Source organism: Gymnoscopelus microlampas, assembly GCF_963454915.1.
Source record: "Gymnoscopelus microlampas genome assembly, chromosome: 9".
Taxonomy (NCBI): domain Eukaryota; kingdom Metazoa; phylum Chordata; class Actinopteri; order Myctophiformes; family Myctophidae; genus Gymnoscopelus; species Gymnoscopelus microlampas.
Window position 1 is genome coordinate 49691872 of NC_139946.1, and position 13930 is coordinate 49705801.

The window sequence follows — 13930 nt, forward strand, 5'->3', positions numbered from 1 at the left end:
CGAGTACTTTAACTTTTTGTACATTAAGTACATTTTGATTCCAAAACTCTTTTGGACTTTTTTTGGACTTTTACTCAGGTACATTTTGAATTCCGAACTAACTTGTAACAGAGTATGTCTATATTAAAGTATTGATACAAAAAAAAGAGAGTACTTCTTCCACTACTGGTAGAACTAATAGCAACAGAAAAAAGCGGTCCAAGTACAGAGCCAAGCGCTCCTCTTCAGTCCCTATCCTAGGAAAAGAAATATAGCCTCCAGTTCATGGTGGGTGATGTTATCATTCAACATGTCATCTTTTATTGTTTCTTTTCTTTTATAAAACAAACATAGAATAATAATAATAATAATAATAATAATAATGTTGTAAGCTTGAACAGCAGAACCATTCGTCTATCCAAGGCCAAGAGAGCTTCTTCTTCAAAATGAAAACATACCGTCAAATAAATAGAATCTCTAAAATAAAGAGATCATCTTTATTGTTTATATAAACCGTTAAATGTTTTAAAAACTCAGAAGTGGCTAGACTGAGAACTCCTCTCTCCTCCAAAATAAAAGACTGAAAGGAGGAGAAAAAAAAAGGAAACTAAAATATATAAAAGAAAATGAAAATGAACAGGCTACTGAAAAGATTTTTTTTTTTACAGGAAGTGGGTGTATTTTGTACAGGAAATGGATGTGTTTTTTCTTTTTTCTTTTTTTAAAGGAAGTGGGTGTGGTCTGTCTCACATGATGGAGCAGCATTTACATGGCTGCTTCTCCTTGCTGCTGACCTCCTGGCTGGACACGCCCCCGGACACACCCCCTCCATCCTTATCCCCGCCTCCATCCTTATCTCCGCCTTCATCCTTCATTTCTCCAGCTCCACCCCCTTGCTCTCCGACTCCACCTCCCTGCTCTCCTCCTTTCCCTCCATCATTCATCTTCTCGGGGGTGTGGCTCCTCTTTGGCTCCGCCCTCTGCTCGGCCACCTCCTCTTGCGGTGGTTTTCCGGCGGACATCGGCTGGGTGGTGGTGACGGCTGGGGCGGCGGCGGCGGCGGCGGCGGTGTCAGAAGTGGGATGAGCTTCGTCCTGGATGAGGACCAGCTCGGCTTGAACGGTCGTTCCCTCGTCCACGCCCAGGACTCTCTTGGTCTCCAATTCGTCCTCCACACTCTGGTACCTGCAGGAGTTTTACATATATTGTATTCTTATGCCTCTCTTTGCCTTTAGTTTCTAATCTATTTTTGAGCGGTGCAACCGCTCCTACAAGTGGGTTTAGGACCCATCCGTGGCGAAAGTTTTTCTTTCCGTCGTGAAAATTGGTCTTTCGCTGTGACGCCATGCTGTGGAAAACATGCCCATTGGGTAAGCTCCGCAGGACGTACTGTGATCGGCTAGCGAGACACATGATGAAATTAACTTCAAACTTCGCAGACGCGCTGTGATTTGCTAGCGAGACGCATGATGAAATGTGTGCGTGCGTAAAAAATGTAAGCACGTCACTTCGCAGGACGTGTTGTGATTGGCTACCGAGATGCATGATGAAATTAATAACTAATAAATATCACCGCTCACTTCACACTGGGTGCGATTTTTTTTACCCCAAGAAGGCTCTTATGTTGATGCCATATATATATTTTTTTTTTCGTCTTGTTATTTCTTATGCCATTGTTTTTAAACCCTGTGGCACTTTGTGATGTTCAAAGATGTAAAGTGCGTTACGAAAACAATTTAATATTATCATTTATCTTACCTTTACTTTTGTTTTACGTTGTTCATCTTTTGATATTTATATCATCAGATAGATATGATATCTATCTGATATTTGTCTTGTTATAAGAGTCATGATGTCTTCGCATATATGCCTGCTAGCTATTGTTTTGGTACAACTTGTCCATTAAGCGTAAAAACTATTAATTAAACTAATTAAACTATGGTCTGATCCTTGTGTTTGTTGGCAGAAGTACCGTACCACTAGCCTGACCCAGCACGTCATAGACGGCCTAGAGGGGCGGATTCAAAATATCCGGCGACAACATCCGGGGGCTCCCATTGGTTGACCGATCTGTGCCCCCCCCCCCCCCCCCCGCCAATCAATTACTAATCCAGAATTCCTGGACGTACCCCAGAAACACCATGGTGACCGGCTGCTCCGTGCTCGCTTCCCCCAGCGCCGGATCACTGGCGCCATCTGCTGGAGCAATACCACAACGGAAAAAAAAGTATATTATTATTTGATTTTCAACATTAAAAACATTTCATTGCCCCATGCCCCCCCCCCCCCCCCCCAGCACAAATACAAGTTCATTCTTTTTCTCTCTTTGTCTTTTGTGCTCTCAAATCATCATACCCTCAATTATTTTCCATAGAAAAGGAAAATAAATAATAAATAATAATAACAATAATAATAATACATAACAGAAAACAGCTACAACAGACATAATCAAATACATAGTTACATGCAAAATAATTTTGCATGTGCAAAAAAACTAAAACAAAATACTAAAAAACAGACAGACATACATACAGGTGCGTCAATTGTTACAGGTATAATACATAGTTTTCGATGCATTTCGGGTTTTTGGGGGGGTTGACCCCCATTTTTCTCGCACGGCTTTGCCCCTCGCCCAGGATAGGTGTCCCTTATTTCAATCTCTGGGAGTTGCCAACCCTAACCTTGCCATACCTTAGCTTTTGCTGAACTGATGCCACTGGACATACACACAAAATAAACAGGTACAGTGAAAAGAATATGATGTCAAAATGTACATTTTCTTATAACAATAACAATGTGTAGTGTGTGTTACAAAATTGAAAAATCCAAAATAGGACCGACATTTTTAGCTTGCGGCCCCTTGGACTTTTGGTATTTTGCTGAGTGGCCCCTGAGCCATCTTAAGTTGAGTAGCCCTGCTTTACACCATTAAGTAGAGATACCTGAGACGCCAGCTGCTGACTCCAGACCAGTGATCCCAGTCACAGCCTCCAGACCAGTGATGCTAGTGGCTGGTTCCAGATCAGTTCCACCAGCTACTGGCTCCAGACCAGTGACGGCAGCAGCTGCTTCCAGACCAGTGAACTCCTCACTGGTCTCATCTACAATCTGAATGACAAACAAACAGCGGTGGAAGAAAAGTCCTCAAATTACTTACTTAAGTAGATGTATTAATACTTGCAAAACAGGAAATGCTCTGTTACAGGTAAATGTCTGGAATTCAAATGGCCGAAATGTATATGGCCAAAATGAAGTGGTTAATGTATGTTTTGTGATAATAATTCAAATCTACAAAGTACAATATTTGACCTCAAAATTGTACTTAACACATCGGGTGCCAGAGGTTTATTAAAATATTATACATTCAGTGCCTGCTATTCTTCCATCCACTTACGTTGATACGTTTCGTGCTGTAGAAGCCCCGACGCGGACGTGCATGTAAAACAGCGTGCGTGCGAGACGGCGGAGGGTCCCGACTAACGCCTGGAACAATAATATTTCCAACGCGATCCTCCATTGCAGAGTGATCGCCGATCGGCTCGCTTCCACCACGTTAAAAAGATATTAAGCTTTTAGTCAAGGAGTTAACATTGGAAAGGCCGACCGGAAGGATTTTTGACATGGATCCACATCCGGCCTCTCCTTCTCAGAAACTCCTTGGATGATCCCAAAGTTTCGTTTTAGCGCCCTACGTGGGCCCCACGTATATAAAAATAAAATTGGGTCAAAAACGGTCCGGACCGTTTTGGGCACACAATGTGTTAAGTACAGTACTTGAGTAAATGTACTTAGTTACTTTACATCACTGGTTAAGGCTGTAAGACAGACTCTGAAGAAAATACACGCAGCTTTTACAACAGTCATTAAAATGATAAAATCATCATCATCATCATCATCATAACAGCACCTCCAGTGCTTCCCGGGTCGTCACGGTAACGATGTGTGACACCTGGTCGGCCTTCAGGATCATATCCTCCACCTCTGAGGAGCTGAGCTGGACCCCTCCATCCTCTCCATTCATCTCATGGACCACTAGAGAGAGAGACACGCACGCACGCACGCACGCACGCACGCACGCACGCACGCACGCACGCACGCACGCACACACACACACACACACACACACACAGTCAACAGAATGAAAAGAAAGAGAGAGAGAGAGAGAGAGAGAGATTGGAAGGTGAAGATACAGATCAATTAACTGGAAATGAAGGAGAGAAGTAAGCAGGGCAGCAAAGATATGAAGGGGAGAGGAGAGAAGGAGAGGAGAGGAGAGGAGACTTGCTGGTGAGGGTTGGTGGTTTGGGTCAGGCCGGTTGCAGGTGACATCATCACATCATCACATAGCAGTGACATCATAGCAGTGATCAAATAAAACAAATCAAAAGGAAGCCACAAAACAATGTTTGAAGCTGCAAAAAAAAGAGAAAATACCAAAACAATTCAAAAAGGGTCAACAGTATAACTGCTGTGGAAGCTGGGTTCACTTTATGAGAAGCTGTGATTGATCTGACCAAGTTACAGTATGTGCTCCTCACGTTATGTGCTCCTCACGTTATGTGCTCCTCGCGTACGATCAACTCATTTAACCCATTAAGGCCTGAGGCTCCGATTCTACAAAATGTCTTCTAAATCCTAACCGTTTTCTGAAAAACGCATGTTGCTGTGTCGGTGGTTCTCAAACTTTTTCATGTTAAAGGACAACTTTGTTTTTTTACAACCAAGGTTTATATTTTAGCTTGTAATTAAAGTAAATAAAAGACGAGTGTTTTTTTTTTTTTTCATTTACTGCTTTCTATAGTTTTAGCAATTTTCCGGATATTTTTTACAGTGGGCGGGGGCATTCTGTCCGGTGGCTGAATATGCCTTTTTTACACAATAAAAAAGGTCCTGTGGTCTTTGATGGCCAGATGTGAGTTATTGGGGGCTAAAAGAGCTACTGTAAATAATAATAAAGAAAACACCGGGTTATTGTGTAAAAAAAGACATATTTAGCCACCGGACAGAATGCCCCCGCCCACTGTAAAAAAGATTGCGAAAATTGCTAAAACTATAGAAAGCAGTAAATAATTTTTTTTGAACACGCATCATTTATTTACTTTAATTACAATCTAAAACATAAACCTTGGTTGTAAAAAAACAAAGTTGTCCTTTAAGGACCCCCAAAATTATATGTATTTGGCAAAGGACCCCCTTCACAAAATATGTTATGCCAGGCACCTCCCAGGGGTAAAGATTTTAGTTGAAAAAAAATGTTGCTTAGAAATATATATCATAAGATTACACACAGATTTGCATTTTTCAAAAATAGCAGATGTACAAGCTCAAAGCATGGCAGTTGTTGCCGCGCTATGAGCTTGTAGATCTGCTATTTTTGAATAGCCAAAGTATCAAATAAGGGTTTAAATGGTTACACAGATGTGTTCCTGGTTTTAATGGGTTAATTAGGACGTTTTCAAGTCCAATCTTATTTTGTTCTTCTCCGAAATTCTTAGGACTTCTCTGAAGCCAGACAAGCTCTTCCACAATCTTCCACATTGCAGAGAGTCTGTTTGTCATTTCTGTTTATGAAAATACAGTATATTATAAACCACTTGAATCTTAGCAGCCGCTATTCTAGGAGGAACCATCGGAAGAGTCGATCTACAAGCTCAAGGTTATTAGGATGTCTGATAAACATATCTGGCAAGTTTATGTTGTCAACGGTTCCTGTATGTGTTCCTGTTAATGTATTCAGTTATTTTATCAACTTTTTTTTTTAGCAACTTATGTTGCTATAATATCAGTGGTTCTCAAACTTTTTCATGTGAAGGACCCCCAAAATTATATGTATTTGGCCACAGACCCCATCTCAAAATATGCTGTTCCAGGGACCCCCCAGAAGCAAAGATTTGAGTAAAAAAATGTATATATATATAGATAGATAGATAGATAGATAGATAGATAGATAGATAGATAGATAGATAGATAGATAGATAGATAGATATAGATATATATCTTCTATATATCTTTTTTCAAAAATAGCAGCTCTACAAGCTCATAGTGCGGCACTCAGTGACGCGCTATGAGCTTGTAGATCTGCTATTTTCGAATAGCCAAAGAAATCTAAAGTGACAGAAATGCGTTCCCGGATTGAATGGGTAAAAAAACAATCTAAAAACATGTTTGGTTTATTTTCTAACTGTTTGTGTCAAATGTTTTGTTGTCGTGGGAAAATCGCTCGTTTCCATTTAAAGGTCAACAGGCAGCCGCTTCTCGTAAAGTCACCAACAACAACTCAACGACATGCGCGGTGGAGGTGGTGGGTTGGTTGGTTGGTTGGTTGCCACGGGGACACCACGGTTACCGCGGAGATCACCTTTCTGTGCGTCCTCGTACACCTTGACCCCCTGCTGCGTGAGGTCAACAGGAAGTAGCGTGCTGGACGACAGTACTTTGGTTTCTCCCGTGGTGTTATCACGCTCCACTTTGATCTCTACTGAGTACATCGCTAAGACGGGGGGGGGGACAGTCTGAGTTTAATGCAATACACACATAACGCACACACACACACACACACACACACACACACACACACACACACACACACACACACACACACACACACACACACACACACACACACACACACACACACACACACACACACACACTTGTTCTACACAGTGATGGAACAAGTACTCGCATGTTTTTACTTAAGTAAAAGTATTGTAGAAATAGTCTGTTACAAGCACAAGTTCGGCATTCAAAACGTACTTAAGTATTAGCATCAAAATATACTTAAAAGTACCAAAAGTAACAGTATTCATTATGCAGAAGGGCACATTTGAAGTTTTCAAATGTGTAAAATGTATTAAAATCATTTGAAATGGTTGAATGGTTGAAGTGGTTAATGTATGTTTTGTAATAATATCAAAATCTACAAAGTAACTAGTAACTAAAGTTTTCAAATAATTGTAATGGAGTAAAAAGTACAATATTTTCCTCTGAGATACTGAAAACTGGAAATACTCCAGTTAAGTAAAAGATATACCTCAAAATTTTACTTAAGTACAGTACTTGAGTACATGTAGTTACTTTCCACCACTGCTAGGATCTGATCCTTTACTATTGGTTGACTGTAATGTAAACTTATCCAAGATCAGGTCATTAGTGTAAATTGTTAAATACATGTAATTACACATACACACACAAACTCCACCAAAACACACTCACTCAGACAAGGGCAGCGGAACAGACAGACAGACAGACAGACAGACAGACAGACAGACAGACAGACAGACAGACAGACAGACAGACAGACAGACAGACAGACAGACAGACTTAAAGGTTTATGGGACACAACACACAAAACATCAACAGATAGAAAGCAGGTCGTTCTGAATGACTAAATGACGCATGAATGACGCATCATCGCTAAGTCCAGTGTATTTACATTACATTGATATGTATTGTTCATTCATATACGGCGTCCCGTCTAAATAAGCACATAAAGTAAAGTAGTGTATTGTACATAGTGTACACTGTAAGTATTAATTTGACTACATGACTTTCCCAGCATCATATATTCAAGTGCCACTTGCATACATTTGTGTCATATTATCAACTGGATGTAATATCCATTTTAAACTGATCATGGCACGTGGGCAGTTATAGTCGACTAGTGTAATGCATGGGCACTTCATATAGTAATAATGCATGTACACTCCATAGTAATAATGTATGTAACACTTCACAGGGCTCTGGTAGCCTACTTAAAGGTAGGGTAAGTGATATTCCTTTGTTAAAGTAAGTGTTAATACTCATTGATAGAGTGTTTGTTCAGTAACAGGAGTCTCCATATCTCTCCGGTTCTTTAATAAACAGAAAATGCATTTTCAGGTTGGGATACCAATATTATCCAATCAGGAGAGAGAACTCATACAGGATACCGGATAAATAAGTGAAATTGCTACCGTGGACTTGAAAGAAGAACTTCATGAAAATAATGAAAATAAGGAGTTTGGGGCACACAATACAGTACGCAATACAGTACTGTCCAAAATATGCAACGCCATCCAAAATATACAACACCATCCAAAATTTACAACACCATCCAAAATATAAAGCACCGTCTAAAATATCATTTAGTACAACACCATCCAAAATATACAGCACTGTCCAAAATATACAGTGCTATCTCTTTCTGTGAACACAGCCCCTCCCTTAGCAGCGCTGCTACCATGGCGGTTAGTCAGTCATATTTTAGTTACAAACAACATAACATGGGTAAAACTACTGACTGGACTGACATGAAACCTGATTTGGTCTTCCCTCTAGCGCCACCCTTAGGACGGAATTACATTTACCCTTAGTGTGCCTGTAGCTTATCTACACTGTCTGTATGTAGCACTGTGCTGTGTGACCGGGTGCAGTGAACACTTTCAACCACCAGGGGTCATATGTCTGAAGGTTTGCAGTGCCTCCACACTAAATGGACAATGTGTGTACATGTTGTTCTGTGTTTCTCTGTATGGAACTCACTTACCCATGATGCATTATGGCCATGTGTGCCTTGAATATGAAGGTACATATATGTTCTACACCAGGCTTGCACCACTGACAACCTGAGGCCATCAATGAGAGTCTGGTGGACCAGCTTATGAACAAACACGAACAAACACTATTTTTGAACGACCGTTGACATATAATGGGTTCAGGAATATGAAAAAAAATATACTTTTTTTCCCATGTGCACATTATATAATATCATTTAGGTATCTTACAAGCTCCAGCCAAGGGCGCAGAGGGCAATTTTGAAGTGAGGGGGACCGATTTCGACATTTGACAATATTTGATAATTCATCATTCATCCATGGGCGTTTTGTTTACGTTGGACCAGCGCCATGATGGCTACGCTTCAACACAAATCGGATTTCCTCTAAAACGGGTGCAGATTTCAAACTAAGAGCAACTTGTAATATGATTCCTTACAGGAAGTAGACTAATTAGAAGTAGGTGACAGACCGTGACTGCTAAATTGGATTTTTTTTTCTCCTTCTTCTCAAAAGTGGGGGGGACATCCCCCTCCCTAATGGAACTGGGTAGGCTACACCATGACCTGTCTGTCATGTCTGTCTGTCTGTCAACCATGACATCATGTCTCCATGACGACCGTGTACATCTGGTCTCCATGGTGACATGGTTAGCTCCATGCTGACTCACCCGCTCTCATCATAGGCCCCGCCTCCTGTCCAGAGCTGATTGGCCGAGAGACGGGCCTTTCACCTTTGACCTCTACAGCCGGTCTGACCTCTACAGCCGGTCTGACCTCTACAGCTGATTACAGGAGGGGGGGGGGAGGAGGAGAAAAGGATAGAGGGGAGGAAGAAGAGGAGGAGTGGAGATACAGAGAGGTTGCCGTGGGAACACTCTGGCAGAAAGACTGACTGAAAGAGAAGGAGTAAAGATGGAGAGAACATAACGAAGGAGTGGAACCTTACCTTTCACTGAACTCGATGATGTCACCTGCAGGAAGAGATTTGATTGGTTACATCTCATGATCTCGTATAATGACAATACATTGGATTCAGTGGTGGAAAAAGTATTCACATTCTTTACTTACACGGGTAAGTAAAGTATCAATAGTAGAAATACTCTGTACAAGTAAAAGTCCCAGTTCACAATTTACTTGAGTTAAAGTACAAAAGTATTGGTATCAACATATACTTAAAGTACCAAAGGTAGAAAGTGCTCTTTAGGTAGAATGTCCAGTTTCACATTAAAAAACTGGACATTAGTGTCAAATGTATCAAAATCATTTGAAAATAGCAGATCTACAAGCTCACATATCTGTCGCGATGCGACACATTGTGAGCTTGTAGATCTGCTATTTTCAGATGGCCGAAATGTAGTGGGCTGAAATGATTAAGGTATGTTTTGTAATAATAATCTAAATCTACAAAGTAACTGTTAACTAACGTTTTCAAAAATTGTAATGGAGTAAAAGCACAATATTTGCCTGTGAGATGTAGTGGAGTAAAAGTACTGAAAATTGGAATTACTCCAGTAAAGTAAAAATATATATATGTATTTGTGCGTGTGTGCGTATACATGCGTGTATATGCGTGTGTGTGTGCGTACATGCGTGTGTGTGTGTGTGTGTGTGTGTGTGTGTGTGTGTGTGTGTGTGTGTGTGTGTGTGCGTGTGCATGCTTGTATGCGTGCATGCATGTGTGTTCTTACTATAATGTGTTGGTCCTCTTCCATCTTGTCCTTGCTGTGTGTGACAGACACACACACTGCTGACTCCAGGTCTGCTAGCTCCTGTTCCAACCTGAACACGCACACGCACACACACAGACACACACACACACACACACACACACACACACACACACACACACACACACACACACACGTGCGCGCACACACACACACACACACACACACACACAGGCGCACACACACACACATACACGCACACACACATTTGTATTACTATACTTGTGAAGACGTCAACATTTTAGGATGCCAATTTTATGCTTGCCATTAAAAATATAAGCTCACAAATCTCAAAACCTTAGTTATTAGCTACTTTGATAGATTTTGATTAATAACCCATTCAATCCGGGAACGCATACTTTGTCATTTTAGATTTTGTGATGTGTTGTGATGTGATGCGATGCGCTGCAAGCTTGTTTATCTGCTATTTTGGCACATTTTGTTGTGTTGTTACTTTACATGTTACTTTACACCACTGCTCTTCAAGTTAAATGTCTTGGACCTGGGCAGGTTACATGTAAACATGTCTATAATGATGGTGTTTTTCCAGGTTACATGTAAACATGTCTATAATGATGGTATTGTTCCAGGTTACATGTAAACATATCTATAATGATGGTATTGTTCCAGGTTACATGTAAACATGTAAACATGTAAACATGTCTATAATGATGGTATTGTTCCAGGTTACATGTAAACATGTCTATAATGATGGTATTGTTCCAGGTTACATGTAAACATGTTTATAATGATGGTATTGTTCCAGGTTACATGTAAACATGTCTATAATGATGGTATTGTTCCAGGTTACATGTAAACATGTCTATAATGATGGTATTGTTCCAGGTTACATGTAAACATGTCTATAATGATGGTATTGTTCCAGGTTACATGTAAACATGTCTATAATGATGGTGTTGTTCCAGGTTACATGTAAACATGTCTATAATGATGGTATTGTTCCAGGTTACATGTAAACATGTTTATAATGATGGTATTGTTCCAGGTTACATGTAAACATGTCTATAATGATGGTATTGTTCCAGGTTACATGTAAACATGTCTATAATGATGGTATTGTTCCAGGTTACATGTAAACATGTCTATAATGATGGTATTGTTCCAGGTTACATGTAAACATGTCTATAATGATGGTATTGTTCCAGGTTACATGTAAACATGTCTATAATGATGGTGTTGTTCCAGGTTACATGTAAACATGTCTATAATGATGGTATTGTTCCAGGTTACATGTAAACATGTCTATAATGATGGTATTGTTCCAGGTTACATGTAAACATGTCTATAATGATGGTATTGTTCCAGGTTACATGTAAACATGTCTATAATGATGGTATTGTTCCAGGTTACATGTAAACATGTCTATAATGATGGTATTGTTCCAGGTTACATGTAAACATGTCTATAATGATGGTATTGTTCCAGGTTACATGTAAACATGTCTATAATGATGGTATTGTTCCAGGTTACATGTAAACATGTCTATAATGATGGTATTGTTCCAGGTTACATGTAAACATGTCTATAATGATGGTGTTGTTCCAGGTTACATGTAAACATGTCTATAATGATGGTATTGTTCCAGGTTACATGTAAACATGTCTATAATGATGGTATTGTTCCAGGTTACATGTAAACATGTCTATAATGATGGTATTGTTCCAGGTTACATGTAAACATGTCTATAATGATGGTATTGTTCCAGGTTACATGTAAACATGTCTATAATGATGGTATTGTTCCAGGTTACATGTAAACATGTCTATAATGATGGTATTGTTCCAGGTTACATGTAAACATGTCTATAATGATGGTATTGTTCCAGGTTACATGTAAACATGTCTATAATGATGGTGTTGTTCCAGGTTACATGTAAACATGTTTATAATGATGGTATTGTTCCAGGTTACATGTAAACGTGTCTATAATGATGGTATTGTTCCAGGTTACATGTAAACATGTCTATAATGATGGTATTGTTCCAGGTTACATGTAAACATGTCTATAACGATGGTATTGTTCCAGGTTACATGTAAACATGTCTATAATGATGGTATTGTTCCAGGTTACATGTAAACATGTCTATAATGATGGTATTGTTCCAGGTTACATGTAAACATGTCTATAATGATGGTATTGTTCCAGGTTACATGTAAACATGTCTATAATGATGGTGTTGTTCCAGGTTACATGTAAACATGTTTATAATGATGGTATTGTTCCAGGTTACATGTAAACGTGTCTATAATGATGGTATTGTTCCAGGTTACATGTAAACGTGTCTATAATGATGGTATTGTTCCAGGTTACATGTAAACATGTCTATAATGATGGTATTGTTCCAGGTTACATGTAAACATGTCTATAATGATGGTGTTGTTCCAGGTTACATGTAAACATGTTTATAATGATGGTATTGTTCCAAGTTACATGTAAACATGTTTATAATGATGGTATTGTTCCAGGTTACATGTAAACATGTCTATAATGATGGTATTGTTCCAGGTTACATGTAAACGTGTCTATAATGATGGTATTGTTCCAGGTTACATGTAAACATGTTTATAATGATGGTATTGTTCCAGGTTACATGTAAACATGTCTATAATGATGGTATTGTTCCAGGTTACATGTAAACATGTTTATAATGGTGGTATTGTTCCAGGTTACATGTAAACATGTTTATAATGGTGGTATTGTTCCAGGTTACATGTAAACATGTTTATAATGGTGGTATTGTTCCAGGTTACATGTAAACATGTTTATAATGATGGTATTGTTCCAGGTTACATGTAAACATGTCTATAATGATGGTATTGTTCCAGGTTACATGTAAACATGTCTATAATGATGGTATTGTTCCAGGTTACATGTAAACATGTTTATAATGATGGTATTGTTCCAAGTTACATGTAAACATGTTTATAATGATGGTATTGTTCCAGGTTACATGTAAACATGTCTATAATGATGGTATTGTTCCAGGTTACATGTAAACATGTCTATAATGATGGTGTTGTTCCAGGTTACATGTAAACATGTCTATAATGATGGTGTTGTTCCAGGTTACATGTAAACATGTCTATAATGATGGTATTGTTCCAGGTTACATGTAAACATGTCTATAATGATGGTATTGTTCCAGGTTACATGTAAACATGTCTATAATGGCGGTATTGTTCCAGGTTACATGTAAACATGTCTATAATGATGGTGTTGTTCCAGGTTACATGTAAACATGTCTATAATGATGGTGTTGTTCCAGGTTACATGTAAACATGTCTATAATGATGGTATTGTTCCAGGTTACATGTAAACATGTCTATAATGGTGGTATTGTTCCAGGTTACATGTAAACATGTTTATAATGATGGTATTGTTCCAGGTTACATGTAAACATGTTTATAATGATGGTGTTGTTCCAGGTTACATGTAAACATGTCTAACCTGCTGATGGTGTTCTCCAGGTCTCTGGTTTTGTTCTCGTCCTCCGTCAGCTGTCTCCTCACGTCGTCCTGCTCCGGTTGGCCAGCGGGGGCGCCATCGAGCAGCCAGCGCTCCCTCAAGGCTTTGGACTGTGGTGGGGACAGACAGACAGACAGACAGACAGACAGACAGACAGACAGACAGACAGACAGACAGACAGACAGACAGACAGACAGACAGA

At 39.4% G+C, this 13930-nt stretch overlaps 1 protein-coding gene across 1 annotated transcript in view; it reads right to left on the reverse strand.

Moving 5' to 3' along the window:
• Nucleotides 1-725: 725 nt before the first annotated feature.
• The window catches only part of LOC311051622 (paralemmin-1-like), a gene marked incomplete at its 3' end in the record, with an annotated part of 52895 nt that continues 39690 nt past the window's right edge, over nucleotides 726-13930 (reverse strand). Inside the window, exons 4-12 of the mRNA XM_084066202.1 lie at nucleotides 13711-13838; nucleotides 10204-10294; nucleotides 9462-9486; nucleotides 9184-9297; nucleotides 6338-6469; nucleotides 3887-4011; nucleotides 2922-3087; nucleotides 2109-2178; nucleotides 726-1164 (exon numbers count right to left, since the gene is read on the reverse strand). Coding sequence (XP_083922328.1) covers nucleotides 726-1164; nucleotides 2109-2178; nucleotides 2922-3087; nucleotides 3887-4011; nucleotides 6338-6469; nucleotides 9184-9297; nucleotides 9462-9486; nucleotides 10204-10294; nucleotides 13711-13838 — 1290 coding nt within the window. The remainder of the gene's footprint in view (nucleotides 1165-2108; nucleotides 2179-2921; nucleotides 3088-3886; nucleotides 4012-6337; nucleotides 6470-9183; nucleotides 9298-9461; nucleotides 9487-10203; nucleotides 10295-13710; nucleotides 13839-13930) is intronic.